Source organism: Sorex fumeus, unplaced genomic scaffold (assembly GCF_029834395.1).
Source record: "Sorex fumeus unplaced genomic scaffold, SorFum_2.1 ptg000317l, whole genome shotgun sequence".
NCBI lineage: Eukaryota > Metazoa > Chordata > Mammalia > Eulipotyphla > Soricidae > Sorex > Sorex fumeus.
Window position 1 is genome coordinate 7866 of NW_026606374.1, and position 20181 is coordinate 28046.

Consider the following 20181-nt stretch of genomic DNA (forward strand, 5'->3'; position numbering starts at 1 on the left):
CGGGGCCGCCGTAAGCGGGGCCAATCGGGCGCGGGCGCGCGGGCCGAGGGGGCGGGGCCCGCGCGCGGCGGCGGCGGCGCGGCGCTGACGTCGCGGGGTGGTGACGTCGAGGGGCGGCGGCGGCGCGGGCGGTGACGTCGCGGGGCGCGGGCGGCGGCGGCGCGGCAGAGAGTCGCGGGCGCGCGCCGAGGCCGGAGCCGCGTCCGAGCTGCGCCGCGTGACCCCGCGACCCCGCGACCTCGCGACCCGCGACCCGGGTCCGCGACCGCGACCCCCGCGCGCCCGCGACCCCCGCGCGCCCGGCGGTTGGGCCGCGCCCGCCGGCCCCGCGCCCGCCCGAGATGAGCGTGTCCGCGACGCCCGAGCGGAGCCAGGTCGGCGGCCGGGGCGGGCCGGGGCGGGCCGGGTCGGAACCGCCGGGCGGGCGGCGGGGGGGCGCGCGGGCCTTTGTTCGGCCGCGCCGCCGGCCTTTGTCTGGGCCGCGGGCTGCGGCCGCCCCGGACGCGGGCCGCGCTGCCAGTGGTCACTCCGGGGGCCTGGGGGTCCCGGGGGGGTCTCGGGGTCCCGGGTCAGCGCCCAGGGGTCGTCCCGGGGGTCTCGGGGTCGCGGGTCGGCGCCCAGGGGTCATCTCGGGGTCGCGGGTCGGCGCCCAGCGGTCATCCCGGGGGGTCTCAGGGTCCCGGGTCAGCGCCCAGCGGTCATCCCGGGGTCTCGGGGTCCCGGGTCAGCGCCCAGTGGTCATCCCGGGGGTCTCAGGGTCCCGGGTCAGCGCCCAGCGGTCACTCCCGGAGGTCTCGGGGACCCCAAGCCAGTGCCCAGCGGTCACTCCCAGGGGTCCCGGGAGTCTTGGGGTCCTGGAGGCCCCGGATCATCGCCCAGTGGTCATTCCCAGGGGTGAAGGGGTCCAGGGTTTGTACTGCCCAGTGGTCACTCCTAAAGGCTTTCAGGGTCTTGGGGTCCAGGGCCTGCACTGCCCAGCGGTCACTCCTAAAGACTTTCAGGGTCTTGGGGTCCAGGGCCTGCACTGCCCAGCGGTCACTCCCAAGGGTCTTGGGGACCCCAAGCCAGCACCGAGCGCTCCAGTATGTCTTGGAGTTCCTGGCCAATGCCCCTGCCCGCTGGACACCGGTTCCTGCTCGCTTAGGGTCAGCACTGCCCAGCGGTCACTCTCGGCAGGTCTCAGGGTCCAGGGCTTGCACTGCCCAGTGGCCACTCCTGGAGGATCTTGGGGTCCTGGGCTGGTGCCCCAGCCTGCTGGACCCTGACTCCTGCTCCCTTGGGGTCCACAGTGCCCAGTGGTCACTCCCAGTGGGTCTTGGGGTCCCAGGCCAGTGCCCCTGCCCGCTGGACTCTGGCGCTGGACCCCAAGATTTGGACTTTTTTTTTCTTTGACCTGCAAAATATTTCCCCTTGAGCCGAGACTGGCCAAGGCTAGAAATAACCGGACTGACCGCCTCGGCGGGGTCAGTGTGTACTGCCACGTGGGCCGCAGGACGGAGCCCTGAGGGGGGGGTCCCTCCTCCACAATCCTGGCCATCTTGGGACCCCGCCGGTTTTATTTGGATTTTTTTCCCTGCAAAACTGGAGCCCCTGCGTGGCCTCCCTCACCAGCGCCCTGCAAACTGTGTTCCTGGAACCAGGGGTGGACGCGGTGGACGTTTCCCGTTCCCCGGCCTCTCTGCGGGGCCAACTGGGATGAGGCCAGGGTCTGGGGTTCTAGGAGTTGGAGCTTGGGTGGGATTTTGTTGGTGTTGCCTTTATCTCACTAGAGGGGCTGGACGGTGGGGGTGGGGGGGTGGGATTGGTATTTATATTGACTTTCTGTTCTTCCGGAGATTCAGTGGGGCTGGAAGTTTGGGTCACGTTGGCCACCAGGAGAGTCGCTTACTTGCCTGGACGCTTTGAGAGCGGGATAAGTTTCTTGCTGTTTGTGTTTTTGGCCTTTTTGGGTCCCACCCGGCGGGGCTCAGAGGTCCCTCCTGGCGCTGCACTCAGGACTCGCCCCCTGGCGGGCTCAGGGCACCCTCTGGGATGCCGGGGCTCGAACCCTGGCCCAGCAGGGCAAGGCCACAGCATCCTCCCCGCTGCCCTGTCGCCCTGTCTCGCTCTGGCCGAGAGTTGGGTCGGTTTTGCCCCAGTGACTCTGGCCAGAGACCTCGGAGGCAGGTTTGGGTTGGGTTCCAGTCCTGCGCGTCGTCTGGACGCTGGGGTAACGTGTCACCGGGCGGTGGATTCCCTCCTCCCGGAACCCTTTTGCGCCTCTCCTTTCCCGGGCCACATTTAGGAGTGAGTGAGTTCAGGAGCGGCTGAACTTGATTTGCCAAGAGACGTGGTTATTTGATCCCTGTTTTCATCTTAAACGTATTTTAAAGACTCCCTGAAGTCTTTCTTGGGCTTTTTGTTGAACTCTGGGGTGTTGGGTCTTTGCCCTTAAAAAAAGAGAGAGAAAGAAAAAAATCTGCCTGCTTTTTAATCCACACGCTTCTGAGCTCGAGTTTCATCCATCACACGGAGCAAGAGCTTTGAATTTGGGGCCTGATTCAAGGAAAACTGTTGGGGCTGGCTTGGGCCTGCTCGGTGAGGGGTGGGGGTAGGTGGGGGGACACCGCTGACCCGCGTGGGTGGTGACGCGGGCCCCCCTCCAGACCCTGCCCTGTGTGAAACCGAGCGGTGGTGGCGCTGCCTGCCTGCCGTCAGATTGGAGAGGGAACATGCCCCTTAGCTGGTGTCTGCAGGTGTCATTTGAGTCCCTGCCGGGTGAGGCAGCTTTAAGTCTCCGTGTCGTGGCGCTTCCGGGCTTCCTCGTGAAGACCCTCCGTGGGCCTGGAGTGCGGCTGCCGCCCCACTGTGTGCCATGCAGGAAGCGTCTGCCTTGGGCTGACAGGGTTTAAAGCCCGCCCCCACCGCCCACGGTGTTTCCTGTGCGTCCCCCTGAGGGGCCTGGGTGGGACACGTGTGTGGAGCTGGTTTAGAGGCAAGGAAAGGGCTTTGCTGGCGGCAGTGTGCGATGTCCTGAAAGCCGGCGAGTGGCACGGGGGTCCCCGCGGGGGCAGCCTCGGGGGTCTGCAGGGCTGGAGTTGGGGACAGGAATGGGTGGGCTTGAAGGGCCTCCGGATTCAGGCAGAGTGTTGCTCCCTCCATTCTGTTCAGGAGCCCTGGGCGAGGGAGGGGCACTGTGTCAGCTGGGGAGGGAGGGCGCCACCACGGGGCCATGGCCTGGCACGCGGCCGGCCCGGGTTTGATCCCCCGGCATCCCACAGGGCCCCCGAGCACAGTGTGGCCCCCAAACCCCAAAAAGCAAAATTGTAGAGAAGCCGGGAAGGGAATGGGCTGGAGTCGCCCCTGGGCGCAGGTCCGGCCAGGTGAGGAGGAAGAGGAAGGCAGCAGCCCGAGGCCACGTTTTAGGAAACTGCATTGTGACAGGGTGTTTGTGCCTGGGAAGAAGCCCAGAGCGGGGGCTGGGGACCCTGTCCCCTGGGTGGCGCAGGAAAGTGCTAGTGTTGATGTAGGTAATGCCCCTCCCCGGGGACCCCGCGGTGGCGCCTCCCAGGTGGGCTCCCAGGCGGCTCCCTGACTCTGCCGGGCCCCTGGGGTGGTGAGGGGTTGGCGGGGCGACGGCAGCTCCCCGCCCAGGCCCTGTGGGGTTTGGCGCCGTCCGAGGAATCTTCCAGCGCGACGGCCCCGCTAACCCGCAGTCTGTCTCGCCGCAGACTATGACGCACGATTATCGCAGAAGAAACTCGTGCCTCTAGCCCAGGACCCGGTCACGTCAGGTGGCGCCTGTGAGCGAGGGGGGCAGCGGCCGAGCGGGGACGCTCCTTCGCCTCGGGGTTACTGAGGGACCCCAGACATCGGTTTCTCCAGGACAGCGTGTGAGTGAGGGCCCCGGGCGGCGCGCGGTGACCCTCGGCTCTTGCGAGCACTGCCAGGAAGAGAAGTGGTCCGGGAGGGTCACCCCCAGCAATACGCAGGGCTTGCTCCGGGCCCTGCGCTCAGGCTTGTGGCAGGGCTCAGTTAGAGAGCGTTGACCACTGTGCTTTCTTTTTGGCCCCCGACTTGTTTCTTGACAAGAGCAGAGCCAGCTTTTGTAGAAAACCACGTTTTCCTAATTTTTCTTTTCTAGGGGTCGGAAAGATTAGCATAGTGGGGAGGGTTTTTGCTTTGCATGGTGCAGACTTGGGTTCGATCCCTGCATTGTCGAGCGTGGCCCCCACATGAAAAACAAAACTAATGTTTTGGGGCTGGAATGGGTATGGCGTTGACCTACGCGGCTGACCCAGGTTCGATTCCCGTCATCCCAGAGTCTCCCCGAGCACTGCCAGGAATAACCCCTGAGCACCGCTGGGTGTGACCCCAAAACCAAACCAAAACAAACCAAAAAAAAGCCCAAACCAGACACAAACTTAATGTTAAATCTGTTTCCCGGTTCCTGCAGTTTCCTGGGGCCTCAGTTGCTCAGAGCCGGGCTGGGGAGGCGGGCGTGGAGGCAGGGAAACTCACACCGGAAACCCCGACTCCCGCGGCCCACGTCCCGCGCTGTGTGAGGCTGGGCCGTCAGACCCGGCCCTCTGCTCTCCGCCTGCAGCCGGATCTCCCAGGAACCATGATCCCCAACGGGTATCTGATGTTCGAAGACGAGAACTTCATCGAGTCCTCCGTGGCCAAGCTGAACGCGCTGAGGAAGAGCGGCCAGTTCTGCGACGTCCGGCTGCAGGTACCGGCCCGTGCCCGTGGGGTGGGATTGGAGGCGGGGTCGGCGGGTGCCCACCGTGAGGGCCCTCCCCGCCTCTGTTGCAGGTGTGCGGGCACGAGATGCTGGCGCACCGGGCCGTGCTGGCCTGCTGCAGCCCCTACCTGTTCGAGATCTTCAACAGCGACAGCGACCCACACGGCGTGTCCCACGTGAAGTTCGACGACCTCAACCCGGAAGCCATGGAGATTCTGCTGAACTACGCCTACACAGCCCAGTGCGTGCGGGCGGGCCCTGGGCGCGGGGTGGCTGGGGGGTGGGGGTGGCGGGGGTTTTCACTCCGCCCCCCGGTTTCTGTCCCCCTCACACGCCCTAGGTTGAAGGCAGACAAGGAGCTGGTGAAAGACGTGTATTCTGCAGCCAAGAAGCTGAAGATGGACCGCGTGAAGCAGGTGTGCTCCCTTTCCGGTGCTCCAGGTGGTCCCAAAACTTCTTGATGGCCTGTACGTCCCTGTCGCCTCCGCCTCGGCCCAGAGCCGGGACCGGGGCGTGCTGCTCCCGGCCTGAGTCCTGGTCCCCCTCCTGGGGGCTGCCCAGAACCCCCGTCCCCGAGTCCAACTCTGCCTGTGGACACGCCTCGCCCAGGGCCAACGCTGCTGCCTTGGCGCCGCGACCGACCGTGCGAACTCCCCCCCCCCCCCCCCCCCGCCCCGGCAGGTGTGTGGCGACTACCTGCTGTCCAGGATGGACATCACCAGCTGCATCTCCTACCGGAACTTTGCCAGCCGCATGGGCGACTCGCGCTTGCTGAACAAGGTCGATGCGTACATTCAGGAGCACTTGCTGCGGGTGTCGGAGGAGGAGGAGTTCCTGAAGCTGCCACGGCTCAAGGTCCGGCGGGGCCGGCCGGGGTGGGACCCTCGGGGCCGGGGCCGGGTGGCAGCCCCCGGCTGACGTCCCGTCCCCCCCCCCCCCCCCCCCCCCCCCCGCAGCTGGAGGTGCTGCTCGAAGACAACGTGTGTCTGCCCAGCAACGGCAAAGTGTACACAAAGGTAATCGACTGGGTCCAGCGCAGCATCTGGGAGCACGGCGGCACCCTGGAGGCCCTGATGGAGGAGGTGAGCCGCGGGGAGGTGGGTCACACCACCGCTACGTTGTCTGGCCGCCCCGCGGAGGGGCCCCTCGGGCCTCTTGCTTGATTTCATAACCGTGACCCTCCAGGATTGAAATTTCGCTGTAGGTACCCCTCAGCGGAGAAACGGGGGGCCGGCGAGCCGCCGAGCTGTTTGTCGCGTCTCCCGCCTCCCGCCGCCTCCGCGCCTCTGCTCGTCACGGCCGTTGACGTCCTCCAACCTGGCGTGGAGCCGGCTCGGCCCGGCTCGGGGGGCGGCGGCGGGGGCGTAGTCGGAGCTTCCCTTCGCAGGTGTTGGCTGGCTCGCGGGCGCGGGGAGGGAGCCTCTAACGGTGGCTCCTCCCCGTTGGTCTCTCTCCCCGTAGGTTTCTTAAAGCTAGGACCCCGAGACCGAAGAGGCCCGAAGACCCTCAAGTGCCCAGGCACGGAACGACGTCGCGCCCGGCGCTCCCAGACCCGGCGGCCGTGGGCGGAGCGCCACCCGCCGCGCTAACGTGCTTACTCCCTACAGGACCGGCCCGCCGCCCGCCGGCCCGCGCCTCTCGGCTCGGCCGCTTTTTGGAGACCCCCGAGAACACTTTGGGGCCGGCTGGGGCGCACTGGCCTGGCCCCGGCCTCTGCCGAGGGAGCCGCCCGCGGCCTGTGCGCGTGTCCGCGTTGGTTTTGCAGCCGTTTTTCTTGGCGTCGCGTCTAGACGGGCGCGCAGCGTCCCCGTGAATGTCTGTCCTTCTAGCGTCCGTAGCTGATGCCTCTGAAAGTGCCCGTGTTTTTGGTTTTTGGTTTTTTTTGTCCTAATGCCGTGTAACTAGAAGCTCTGGGACGACGGAAGACGTGCTCGCTCGAAGCCTCCCAAGCCCGGCGTGAGAAGACGATTTTGCGCTGGACTTTTTTTGCCTCGACGATCTCGCCACCCGCGTGCCGAGCGTCTCTCTGCAGCTCGGGGTCCAGCCAGCACCGGAGGCGGCGCCCGGGCAGGCGGCCGCCACATGGGTGCCCTGTTGCTGTCTTGCAGGTTCAGACCCTGTACTACTCAGCTGATCACAAGCTGCTCGATGGGAGCCCTCTAGATGGCCAGGCCGAGGTGTTCGGCAGTGATGATGACCACATTCAGTTTGTACAGGTACACAGGCTGGCCGCGGCCCCCGGCCCCCGGCCCCCGGGCTGGCCAGCCGCAGCGCTCAGCGCTCGCCCAGGGGAGACGAGGGTTTCCCCGGCATCGGCAGCAGGAAAGGAGCGGCTGGCCTCGGTTTTCCCAGAGTCTCCGGGCTGAGGTGCTGCGTTTCCAGACAAGTAGCAGAGAAAGCCCAGGCTCCGGGCGGGGGGACTCGCCGGAGCAGTGCTCGGCCCCCTCCACACACCCCCGAGCCTGGACTTGTCGGTGGCCTGGTGGCCGGGTTGGCAGCAAAGGCGGGGATGCTGGCCAGGTTTCACATCTGCGGAACGCGGCCTCACAGGGAACCCCAGAGAGGGACCCCATGTGCCCGTGGCGCCCGCCCGGCCTGTGGCAGGGACTGTGCCCTTGGCCAGCCTGGCGTGGTTCAGCTCTGTTCAGGCTGCCACGAGGTCACCACTGTCTGCAGCGTCCGCTTGGCAGGCCGAGGCCTGGGGACGTGCCTTGGAGTCAGGCCACGGGACTGGGGTGGAGACAGCAGGTGCCCCAAGGGACAGGTAGCGGATAGAGTGGGGGCTGGGAACTCTGTGACATCACCGTGGGCCCGTGCAGGCCAGACCCAGGGCATCAGACCTTCCCTTCCCCACTAGGTCTGGGGCAGGCTCAGGGTTCGGCTCCAGGGCGGGGCGGGGTCGTGAGTACTTGGGGGGACCCCGGTGCCACTCTGCGGGGACCCGGGGAGATGGGGACGGAGATGCTGGGACTTCGGGGCTTGTCCAGACAGGCAGTGGCCGCGTGGGGCTTCCTTGCGCCGTGGCTGGGTCAGGTCCCTGGAAACAACCTCCTTTGGGGAGCCGGCCCATGTGAGCCGGCCCAGGCCCGGCGTCCACCCCTAGCACTGCTCTGGGAGCGGGGTGTGAGGCCGCCTGCGCCTGTCTCTGAGAAAGGGCAGGGCGAGGTTTGCGCACTCTGCAGCTGCAGTGACGATTGCCTTCTCCATCCCGTCTGCCCCCTTCCTGCAGTGTCACCTGGGTGTGAGTGTGTCACCCGGGTCCTAGCCTACTGTGAGCCATGTCCCCTCTGTGTCTGTCCTGCAGTGAGCCACGCACGTCACCCCTGTTTCCTCCTGCACTGAGCTGTGTCCTCTCTGTGTGTCTGGTCTTGCCGTGAGCGCATCCTCTGTCTTTGTGTCCTACTGCAGTGAGGCGCGTCCTCTCTCTCTGTCTGTCCTTTCCTCCCAGAAGGCCCCCGCTGGGGCTGCCGGAGCTCGGGACGGGTGCCGGGGCCGGTCACGGCAGCTGTGGGAGTGGGGGTGTCTGTCGCATCACTGGGAGCAGGGCCCCCCACATCTGTCTTCAGCTTCTGGAAGCTCTTGCTGGGTCGGGCCTGCAGTTCTGCTGGGGCACGCCGTCGTCACACCGTTCCGGGGGCTCCTGGGTCTCGGGCCCGCATGTGCCCCCATCCCCCTGGGGGGTTGGGCTCTTCCTGGTGGCTGTCCCGTAGGCCCGGGCTTGGAGATGCTTTTCTTTCTTGAGTGACTTTAAGGCGTTTTCCATAGAGTTGCCACATTTTACCTCGATCACGCTTCCAGCGGGACCAGAGTGATACTCCGGCGGGGAGGGCGCTTGGCTGGCACGTGGCTCCCCTCAGGCTTCCCCTGCGCTGGGCGAATCCGCACCCCTGGATCCTCTGGTCTTGGGTGTCCAGAGACCTCGGGGCCCCGAGTTTTGTGGCATCGGTGGCCTGGAGGGTAGCTGTGGCTCGCGCCCCCAGCCCGGGTCGCTGGCGGCGGTGACTCGGTGCCCAGTGGTTGGCGCTGGCCGGGGCGTGTCGGTGGCCTGCACGGCGGGCGCTGCCTGGGCCCACCGTCGGCCAGGAGCACAGGTGCCCTCGGAGCGGCGAGGCCGGGCGCTGGAGCTGCCTTTCGGTTTTGCAGAGGAAGCCGGCCCGAGAGAACAGCCAGAAGCAGACGAGCGGCAGCAGCGGCTCCACCGGGCGCCTCCCCTCCCCCACCGCCCCTCTGCAAAGCCCCAAGCACGAGTGGAAGATCGTGGCCTCGGAAAAGACGGCGAGTGAGTAGCGCATCTGGGGCCGGGGGCGTGGAGGCCTGCCCGTGTGCCGCGTGGACGCAGGCCGGCGAGCACGCCACGAGCCCCCGGCCGAGGCTCAGCCGCCCTCTGCCCCTGCAGACAACACGTACCTGTGCCTGGCGGTGCTGGACGGCGTCTTCTGCGTGATCTTCCTTCATGGGCGGAACAGCCCCCAGAGCTCGCCCACCGGGACCCCCAAGCTCGCGAAGAGCCTGAGCTTCGAGCTGCAGCCCGGCGAGCTGGAGAAGCCCATGGCGCCCATGCAGTACGCGCGCTCGGGGCTGGGCACGGCCGAGCTGAACGGGAGGCTGATCGCGGCAGGTAGGGCCGGGCGGGGGCCGGGCGCGGGGTGGGGCGTGGCGGGCGAGCCCTCGGCCAGCGCCTGGGTGGACCCTGGGCCCCGCGGCTGGCGCGGGTGAGCGTCAGCTGGTCTCTGCCCCCGCAGGCGGCTACAACCGAGAGGAGTGTCTACGGACTGTGGAGTGCTACGACCCGCACGCGGACCGCTGGGCCTTCCTGGCCCCCATGAGGACCCCCCGCGCCCGCTTCCAGATGGCCGTCCTCATGGTGAGCTCGGGGGTGTCCCTGCCCGGGGCCAGGGCCCCTCACCCCGGCACTCACCCCTCGGCCCTTCCTGTCCCCCCCGCCCAGGGCCAGCTGTACGTGGTTGGGGGCTCGAATGGCCACTCGGACGACCTGAGCTGCGGTGAGATGTACGACCCCGGCGCCGACGACTGGATCCCCGTCCCCGAGCTGCGGACCAACCGTTGTAACGCAGGTACGAGCCCTTGTCCCCCACGACGGCCCTGCCCGGCCCGGCCCGGCCCGGCCGACCGCTCCTCCGTCTGTTGGCAGGCGTGTGTGCTCTGGGTGGAAAGCTGTACATCGTCGGGGGCTCGGACCCGTACGGGCAGAAGGGCCTGAAGAACTGCGACGTGTTTGACCCCGTGACCAAGTCGTGGACCAGCTGCGCGCCCCTCAACATCCGTATGTCCCCGTGGGCGGCGGGCGGGCGGCTGGGCGGTGCAGAGGGTCACTGGGCCACTGACATCCCCCCGCGCGTGTCCAGGCCGTCACCAGGCCGCCGTGTGCGAGCTCGGCGGCTACTTGTACATCGTCGGAGGTGCCGAGTCCTGGAACTGCCTGAACACAGCTGAGCGCTACAACCCGGAGAACAACACCTGGACACTCATCGCGCCCATGAACGTGGCCCGGCGCGGGGCAGGGGTGGCCGTACTGGATGGTGAGTGGGGCCCGGAGACGGGCAGGGATGGACGCTCTGGGCGTCAGAAAGGGGAACCCGATTCTCTGGGGCCTTCAGCAGGGCACGGGGGTGTCCCCGGCCATCTCGGCCTCCCAGCTGAGCTCGGGGCAAGGGCCCGAGGACGCAGTGCTGGGAGCCTTGGGGCTGCGCCCAGGTGCAGGGACCACACGAGGCCCCACCTGCCACCCTGGAAAGTCTTGGAAGCAGGTCGAGCCCTTTCTGGGTGCTTGACCCGAATCGCACTCGTCTGGGGCTGCAAGTCGGCTGGAGTCCAGATTGGTGGCCCTGACGGGAGCTAGAAGCTGCTTCCTAAGCCTCGGCCCCGAACTCCAACTTACTTTCACAGTAGCGTTGGTTCTGCCCACCCCACGGGCTCCAGGCCCCAGGCCGCAGGCGGGCACTTGCCTGGCACATGACGGGCCCAGGTTCCGGATGAGAGTCTCCCAACCCCACCAGCATTGAGCACCGCGGGCCCGCCCCCGAGGCTCCTCCAGCAGGAGAGCTCAGCTGCTCTGCCGCTGGCCCTGGGTCCACTTGCCACCCCCGGCCTTGTCTGCTACTGGTGTGATTGGCAGCGCTGGCGTCTGTCTTCCTTTCTCTGACTCATTTCACTTATTCTGACCCCTCCCCCAGTTCGATGCCACTTGTGTAGCCAAAGGTGGGATTCTTAAAGAGGTTTTATTTTGTAACTTAAAAACTTGTAACTCCACTACCTCAACATTTCCTTTAACGATCATTGCTTTTTTTTTTTTTTGCTTTTGCTTTTAGGGTCATGCCCCGTGATGCTCAGGGCTGATTCCTGGCTCATGCGCTCGGGAATCACCCCTGGCGGTGCTTGGGGGACCCTAAGGGACGCTGGGAATCGAACCCGGGTTGGCCGCGTGCAAGACAAACACCCTCCCCGCTGTGCCCCAATCATTGCATTTAATTTGATTCGCTTTTGTTTAGAAAAGACTTGGAATCCACAGAAAACATCACTGATATATGTTCACACAAATACTATTTGGGCATTCTACAAAGATCGAAAGATTAAGCGTAAAACACAATTTGTGGGGCACATAAATAGAGTGGGGAAGTGCCCGCCTCGCACCAAACCAGAGTGACCTCTGGCACTGCATGTGGGTCCCTGAGCGCCACCGAGCCAGAAGTAAGCCTGGAGCACAGCTGGGCGTGGCCCCAAACAGGCAAAAAAGAAAGCCTTGTTCAGGGTCATCCGGTACATATTTTTTGAATATGGAAATTAACCAAAAAGCATTCTCCAATACTTTTCTTCCTGGAACCCAAACGTTGTAATTTCGAGTTCCTCTCCATTTCTCATATTTGGTTCCTCTGCTCCATTTTTTTACTTTGCTATATTAGTTCGCGAAGATATTTTCTCACCACAGCTTTTTGTATGGATTTATGTCATTCTGTTCACCCTCCAAATTGACGTCAGTCGTAGGGAATCGCACCCGAGCTCTCCTTGCAGCTACTGTGCTGTTCTTCTCCGTCTCTCTTCCGTCTAGCCTCTCCGCTTTCTTCCTTCGCTCAAGTTATAAGGGAAACTGGCACATACCGATGCACTCGTATTCCATCTGCAGTCTTAGTATTCTGCGTTCCCTTCCCAGCCTTCATGGACTATTCCCTCTTGGCGTCTGCAGCTGAATGCTTGCTCCTGTCCGGCTGGGGCCGTTTCCGGGCTGTCCAGGCGTGCATGTGGACGTCTGTCTGTCTGTCTGTCTTTCGCTGTTTGCATTCCTGGGGGAGCTGCCCCTGTCCCTGCTCTTCATCTCTGTCTTCGCTGCACTCTGCTGGCGCTGGTCGCTCCTGTGGGTTTCGGAGGGTGCCACACCTGGCTCGGTGCTCGGGGGTCACTCCCGGCGGGGTTCGGAGGACCGTGTGGGGATGGAACCCGCGTGGGCTGCCCATGAAGGCCAACGCACTCCCCACTGTGCTGCCGCTCGATCGGCACAGACTCCAGGGAGAGATCCTCTGGGCTCGCTGTGGGACTGGCGTCTCGCCGGCTGGCGACTCTTCCTTCCCTGGTCACGGGGGCTGGCACTTAAATGGTCCTTCCTGACCGAGCGCCGGGGGCTGAGGTGGACGGGATGGTTTCCAGGCTCTCCGCTGACCCCACCCTGTGTCTTCCCAGGCAAGCTGTTCGTCGGCGGCGGCTTTGACGGGTCGCACGCCATCAGCTGCGTGGAGATGTACGACCCGGCGCGCAACGAGTGGAAGCTGGTGGGCGCCATGACGTGTCCCCGCAGCAACGCGGGCATGGCCACCGTGGGCGGCACCATCTTCGCCGTGGGCGGCTTCGACGGCAACGAGTTCCTGAGCACGGTGGAGGTGTACCGGCCCGACGCCAACGAGTGGAGCCCCTACGGCAGGCCCGGGCCGCTCTAGCGGGGCCCGGAGGGGGCGGCCGCCTGGCGTGGGGCTCGGCCAAGGCGCTGTACATATTTTCTGTTTCGGGGGAGCCGTGCGGACGAGGGGCTCGTGTCTTTGTAGGATTCCGTTGGTTACTTGGTGTGGAGAAGTTGGCATGGGGGGGATGAAGCCCGAGGTTGGCGCCTGGCGGCCCCCTCGAGTGTGTGTGGGGCCGGGCGGAGGCCCGTGGGCTTCCTCGGGGCCCCTCGGCACGAACTGGAACTTGCTAACAAACTTATTTAACTAGATGATATTTTTGTTTTTATTAAAAGGGAGCCAACTTGCCGACCAAACCCGCCCTGGTGCTTGTCTGTCACGTCGGCCGGGCATTGGGTCTGGGGGGCGCGAGGAGGAGGACCGTCCCCCCTCGCGGGGCTCTGATCAGAAAAGGGAGCTGGGCAGGCCTAGGGCAGCCCCAGGCTCCTGGAAGTGACCACAGCCACAGCCCCACTGAGGGAGCCCGTGGGGGGAAGGAGCAGCCCTCGGAGGTTCTGGAAGCTTCCCTGTGCCCTACCCTGCTGGGGGCCCACCCGAGCGGCTCTGGCCGTGCCAAGGAAAGCAAAAACCCCACTGAAAATAAACTCTTTATTGTTTAGAAAAATAGATGAACATTCTAACAGAAAGCCTGGACCTGCGCAGGAGGGTCCCCGCCCCTGCCGCCGGGTGATGGCCTCGCTCTCTCCCGGGCCGGGCGCGGCCTCGTGTCTCCGCTGCGACACCCTGGCTGATGGTGCCTGCCCGGTGCTGTCCTGACCAGGGCCCCCGCCTGCCCAGCAGCGCCGCGCGCCCCCAGACACCAGGACAAGCCCACGTGGCTGCCCAAGGTGACTTGCCAGTGCCACCGCCGTGGCGGCGTTCCCCGGGAGGCGCTAAGTCGTGGGCGGTGGCCGGGCCCCCAGGCAGACGTGGGCGTGGCACTGCCGCATGGCGCCCTCCAGCTCCTCCAGCTGCCCACAGCCGATGGCCAGCTTCTCCCTGGGCCCGAGGAAAGGTGTGTTAGGGGCCTAGGGGTCCCGGCGACCCACACTGCCTCTAACCCAGGGCCCGCTAACCCTTCCAGGACTTGGGCACCCAGCAGGTCACCCTGCCGTCACCGTGGGGGCCCATGGGGGTCCACTCCCGCCTTCTCCCCCAGCTGCCCAGAAAATACCAGCAGAGACCCGAGCGCCAACCTCGTAGGGCTGGACAGCGCTGTCGCTGAACAGGGCCAAGCGGGCCCAAGAGACTTCTCCAGCAGGGCGCTTGTCGTGCCCACTGCAGACCCAAGTTAGAACCCAGGCACCACACGGCTCTCTGAGCCTGCCCAGGGGCGGTCCCTGAACGGGGTCAGGAGTGGCCCGAAAACTGAGCCCCAGGAAGGGAACCAGCGCAAAGGGCAGGGCAGACGCGGTCCCTGCTGCTCCCCAGCCTCTGAGTCTGTTTCTGGGCTTGGTGCTGGCTGCCGCCCGAGGCGAGGATCCGGAACCTTCCACCGGGTTCCCCTGCAGCCCCCGGCAACACCCTGTGAGTTCCGCTCACCTGGCAGGCCTCGGCAGCCTAGTCTCATGTCTCGTGACTGCTAGAAAGTTCTTTCTTGACCCTGAGGCTTCCTGACAATCACCCAACCAGAGGGAACAGCAGCTGATGCTGGGACCCAGACACCCTCCCCTCTCCTCCCACAGGGCAGCCATGCCACTTACCGGTACTCGGCCAGCGACACACAGTCGTAAAGCTCCCGGGCGGTGAACCTGATGTGTGCGTTGACCTGCAGGGAAGCAGGCCGCGGTCACCGAGGGGCCAGTCTGGGCTGCCGGGACACGGCCGGCACAGGGACACACTGCAGGGCGGCTCCGTGAGACACTGACCACCCCGGGCTCCAGGGGCAGTGGGGACCGTGGCTCAATGCCCGTGTCCAGCTACTTCCGGGGTCTGAAAGCCACCCCCATCTATGCAGACACCTGACCTGGGTCGCAGATGGCGTGTGAGGCCACGGCCATGGCCAAGCAGGTGACCTGCTGAGAATCCAGGCAGCCCCAGGAGCTGGCCACAGACGGCCGGTTCTAGTCAGAAACGTCTCTTAGGCGGACACGGGCTCGGACTCAAGACCATTTGAGTATTCGTCAGGACACTTGACATCACACTGAGAAATCCAAATCCCTGGACTGGGGCTGTGTGGCTCAGTGGTACGGTACGTGCCTCACGTGAGTGAGGCCCAGGGTTCGATCCCTGGAGCTTCAGGAAGTGCTGGATGTTATTTCTAAGCCGAACCTCACACTCTGAATCCAGGATCACAAAGACAAATGCTGCTTTTTTTTTGGGGGGGAGAGTGGGGGAATCCCACCCAGTGATGCTCAGGGCTGACTCCTGGCTCTATGCTCAGACTGACTCCAGGCTCTGTGCTCAGGGCTCACTCCTGGTTCTGTGCTCAGGGCTCACTCCTGGAGGGGCCAGGGGGTCTCTACAGGGTGCCAGCGTGCTCCCCGCTGCCTCCAGCTATGGTCACTCAGTTTCCCTGCAGCACCCGCCCCCAGGCTTGGAGGGTGCCTTGGCCAGGGCACGGTCAAGGCTGCAGGGCGCTTCTCTCTCACCTCATACTTGACCAGGGAGCTGTAGAGGGGCTCAATATCTTGGTAACTGCTGTTGGGGGCCAAAATCCTGAAAAGAAACAAAAATTGAATGAAGAACTGAGGGGGGGGGAGTGAAAAATGTTGATTTTCCCCTCCCTCCCCCCGGCCCCAACCATCTTCATGCTAAGAAAGAGAAGTTGCTGTTTTGGATCAGGAGCGATAGCCCAGAGTGGAGGGCGTTTGCCCTGCATGTGGCCGACCCGGGTTCGATCCCTGGCATCCCTTAGGGTCCCCCGAGCACCGCCAGGAGTGATCCCTGAGTGCAGAGCCGGGAGCAACCCCTGAGCATCGCCGGGTGGGACCCAAAGACAAAAAAAACAGAATTTGTAGTCTCCTAAGTGCGTGAAAATGTCTACACTCTATTTTTTTTTAAGAAGGATAAAACTAATTTTAATTCAGTGTAAGTTCAAAAGAGCATAATTCATGAAAGTAATGCTGCCTATTCAAGTTGATACTATATCAACCAAAAAACGAGCACAGCATTCTGAGGTGAAACTGAACTTCGTGTTTTAAATTAAGAGTAATTCGGACTTGGGCTGGAGCAAACAGAAAGAAACACGAGGAAAGTCTCAGGACCTGACAGGAAGTACATCACTAGAGAACAGGACAGCTTTTCTCTACCCTGAACTATTCTGCAGGAAAAACCACCAGCCAAAAACCAGAATTAGGTGTATTAGTCACTCAGAATAATAATAGCACCTGTTGGGGCCAGAGAGACAGATCAGGGGAGAAGGCGATTGCCTTGAGCGTGCTGACCTAAGTTCGATCCCCGGCATCCCGTAGGCTCCCTGAGCCCCGCCAGGAGTGACCCCTAAGTGCAGAGCCAGGAGTCAGCCCCAGAAACGCACTGGGTGTGGTGGTCCCCAACCAAATCATTCAAACAAACAAAAAAAATAGCAAGAAGACAAGAAATAAGCATGATATCACCCAACGTTTCCATTTAGCTGAATATTTAAAACAAATTTTTTTTTTCACTTTTTTGGATCACACCTGTGATGCACAGGGGTTAACTCCTGGCTCTACACTCAGGAATTACTCCTGGCAGTGCTCGGGGAACCCTATTGGATGCTGGGAATTGAACCCGGTCGGCCGCGTGCAAGGCAAACGCCCTACCCGCTGTGCAATCTCTCCAGCCCCTAAAACAAATTTTTTTAAAAAGGGGAAAAAAAGGACCATTTCTACCCCCAGGTAACAATGATCCACAGTACATTACAACCATGTCGGGCAGGGGGGAAGGGCCAAGACTTAGGGGGCTGGTGGGGGAAAGATTCCTGCCCAGATACACTCTGATGGACTCGAACCCCCTCCTCTTCTCCTCCACACACTGACGTCCGCCACAAGCCAGGCGCCATCGGGCCCCTGAGTGCATCCCGGTCAGTCCTAAGGCCCAGGGCAAGCAGCAAGTGACCAGGCCTGGGGCAGGCCCACGGCCAACAAGCGCCTGAGCAGACCCAGGAGAGAAGGAAGGAGGGAGAATCCTCGGCTCATTCTCCCTTTCAGTGACTCCTCCCCCTCCCCCTCCCCCCCTCTTCCTCCTCCTTTGCTTCTTGGAAACGAGTTTAGACATTAGTCCTTTGGGTGAGCCCCAGGGATTTTGTTTCTATGAAAACAACTGCTCATTCCAAAGGTAAACACGCACGAGGCAGATCCATAGAGAGAATAACACGTGAACAAAGGTTTACTCAGCTACCTGCTATTACCACCAGAATTAGACGACACAGAATTCCAATCCCCCCATCCTAGTCAATTCTACTTTTTAATTTATTTTTCTTTTTCTTTTTGGGTCACACCCAGCGATTCTGGCTCTGCACTCAGGAATCACTCCTGGCGGTGCTCGGGGGACCCTATGGGATGCCGGGGATCGAACCCGGGTCAGCTGCGTGCAAGGCAAACGCCCTACCTGCTATGCTATTGCTCCGGCCCCTATTTTTTTATTTTTGAAATTGTTTTGTTTGGGGGCCAAACTGGCAGTGCTCAGGGGATGCCAGGGAGCCAAAACAGGTCAGCCGCGTGCAAGGCAAAGAAATGAAATTTAAACCTTTCATTGCACTTTGGTTAAGAGAGTTCTAACAGTATCCAAATTTATCACTTTGATGCATAAAGTCACTGTACCTTCGCCACCACCATCCTTACTATCCCTTTTGGTTTGGGGGCCCTACCCCAAGGTACTCAGGGCTCTGTGCTCCTGGATCGCTGCTGGCAGGGCTTGGGGAACCATCTGAGGTGCTGAGGATCGAACCCGGCTTGGCCACAAGGAAGGCCAGTGCTATCACTCCAGCCCCCCACACGTGCGACTTCTAAAGAATTGTTCATTCTACAGGATATTCAATACTACTGGCAGCCTGGGTAGACTACAGTAACCTTTGTCAACTGGGAGCCGTAGAGTCCCCTGGGGCCCCCAGAATACTTTACGGGGCTCCCAGTGAAATAGCATAAATGAGAGAGCTATGCATGAACTGGGTGGGGGGTAGTCACAGGAAGGAATGAAGGTTGGAAGCGCCTGGAGATGGGGGTTAAGTTGCGAGGCCCCATAGGCGAGAACACGGGGACGAGAGACGTATGCTACGGGTTGAAGTGAGCCGGACTCACACCCTACAGAGGCCAAGAGAGGCCTTTGGCCTGGGAGAAAAGCGTCGCAAGCTCTCAGTCACAAGGCTGACCTCTGGGGAAAGAACGCGCAGAGATGATTTAAGGCCTTGCGTGCCCCGGCCCTTCCCCACACAGAAATTCCGGAGAGGTCAGCTTTCTCTCTCCCTCCTCCCTTTCACTCGGAGAGGGACAAAAGGCCGTCAGAAGGGGCCGGGTGACCACCGTCCTTCTGCGGGACTTCTTGGAAGCGTGACACAGTGAACCAATCAGCTCTCAGAAGCCGCAAACCGCGACTCCCCAAAACAGCTGTTTCCAAACGGCCAAATGTCTCTCTCCATGCTTGTCCTTCCGAGAGAGACGGCTGGACGATCACCGATTGATCAAATGCGAAAAAGATCATCCGTTTAAACCGGGAGGGCGGGGGTGGGTGGGCAGGCTTTGGGGCTGAAGCAATAGCACAACGGGTAGGGCGTTTGCCTTGCAGGCGACCAACCTGGGTTCGATTCCCAGCATCCCATAGGGTCCCCCGAGCACTGCCAGGAGTAATTCCTGAGTGCCTGAGCCAAGAATAACCCCTGTGCATTGCCAGGTGTGACCCAAAAAGCAAAACAAACAAACAAAAAACCCGGGGGGCAGGGGGGGGGGCTTTAAGATGGGTGTTTCTCTGTTTGACAAAATCTTCCCTCAGGAAAATTTTGGGATCAGAATCGGGGAACAGAAGGTGTGAACAGGACTTCATTTGCCGGCCATGGTGTATTTAAAAATCAAGTTGGATCTGAACTTTTTTTTTTTTCCTACCAGCACCAATCATAAGGCAAACTGCAGGCCGGAGTGACAGTCCAGCAGGGAGGGTGTTCGCCTTATACACGGTCGACCCGGGTTCAAGCCTCAGCATCCTAAATGGTCCCCCGAGCACTGCCAGGAGTAATTCCCGAGTGCAGAGTCAGGTGTAAGCCCTAAGCGCCACCAGGTGTGGATCCCTCCCCCTAAAAAACAAACAAACAAACAAAAACAACAAAACTTGGGGCAGTAGTGATAGCACAGCAGGTAGGGCGTTTGCCTTGCACGCGGTCGACCTGGGTTCGATTCCCAGCATCCCATAGGGTCCCCTGAGCACCGCCAGGAGTAATTCCCGAGTGCATGAACCAGGAGTAACTCCTGAGCATTGCCGGGTGTGACCCAAGAAGCAAATAAATAAAATAAAAACCCACAACGCAAAATGTTTCCATGAACACCCAGAGCCTGATGCTGTTACATGAAGTATCTGCATCTGCTCAGCACCCCAAACTGAGTTACGTGACAGCCTCCAGTTGGCCTTACTGCGCCCTCAGTTCTACAACTCTGAATAAGGAGAAAGCTCCAACTGATTCTGAGCCCACTAAGATGCTGTAAGTATTGAGCCTCGGGCTAGAGGTGACATCAGTAATATCTGCAGTTATCGTAACTCGTTTTCTTTTTTCTTCTTTTTTCTTAGTTATTTGTTTTTTTATTTAGTTCATTTGTCCTATTTCTTTACATACAATGTCACTGTCACTGTCCTCCCGTTGTTCATCGATTTGCTCGAGCGGGCCCAGTAACATCTCCACGGTGAGACTTGTTGTTACTGTGTTTGGCATATCGAAGACGTCACGGGGAGCTTGCCAGGCTCTGCCGTGCAGGCGAAATACTCTCGGTAGCTTGCCGGGCTCTCCGAGAGGGGTGGAGGAGTCGAACTCGGGTCGGCCAGGTTGGCCACTTGCAAGGCAAACGCCCTACCCGCTGTGCTATCGCTCCAGCCCCGTAACTCGTTTTCAAACGCAGAAATCGAGGGTGACCAGACGTGGGAAGTAACATCACGGAGGTTAGAGATGGCCCAAGTGCCCAGGGCCCTTCTGGGCCACGAGAAGGGCTGAGTGTGTGTCTTCCCCACTGGCAAGAGGCCGGCTACCACCATCCTGCTGTTCTAGATGAAAATAAGGGAATGAACTTCTTCGGCAAGAATGAAAGAAGGGCCAGAGAGAGCACTGGGGGAGTGAGCATGGCTCAGCCGGCCTTGATCCCCAGCTCCCGTCCGTTCGGCCTCAGCTGAAGGATTTTCTATGTCAGCAGGAAAGTTTTCATTCTCATGGGTACAGCTTTCTCTCAAAGCCGCAGATGAGGGGTTACATTTCCCACCTTTCTTCATCCCATTCAATGTTAGTTAGCAATCTTTCTTGTCCAGGGAGGCAAAAAAAAAGGCATGCTCTATCAATTTTTTTTTTTCTTTTTTGGGTTCCACCCGGCGATGCTCAGGGGCCGACTCCTGGCTCTG

The 20181-nt window shown here is 61.8% G+C and overlaps 2 protein-coding genes across 2 annotated transcripts in view; one reads left to right on the plus strand and one right to left on the minus strand.

Annotated features, from left to right (window-relative positions):
* The first annotated feature begins 225 nt into the window (after positions 1–225).
* On the plus strand, positions 226–12989 carry IVNS1ABP (influenza virus NS1A binding protein). Its single transcript, XM_056109593.1, has 15 exons — positions 226–374; positions 3711–3872; positions 4586–4714; positions 4798–4967; positions 5067–5142; positions 5408–5581; positions 5683–5808; positions 6835–6942; positions 8870–9005; positions 9123–9344; positions 9469–9590; positions 9675–9801; positions 9879–10010; positions 10093–10266; positions 12419–12989. Exons 3-15 carry the CDS (start codon positions 4604–4606, stop codon positions 12670–12672), a joined length of 1932 nt encoding a protein of 643 aa, XP_055965568.1. The 5' UTR covers positions 226–374; positions 3711–3872; positions 4586–4603; the 3' UTR covers positions 12673–12989.
* A 397-nt stretch (positions 12990–13386) lies between these two features.
* The window catches only part of SWT1 (SWT1 RNA endoribonuclease homolog), a 35471-nt gene continuing 28676 nt past the window's right edge, over positions 13387–20181 (minus strand). The window contains exons 16-18 of the mRNA XM_056109594.1: positions 15264–15330; positions 14376–14440; positions 13387–13671 (exon numbers count right to left, since the gene is read on the minus strand). Of these exons, the coding sequence (XP_055965569.1) occupies positions 13566–13671; positions 14376–14440; positions 15264–15330 (238 nt within the window). The 3' untranslated portion in view covers positions 13387–13565. The remainder of the gene's footprint in view (positions 13672–14375; positions 14441–15263; positions 15331–20181) is intronic.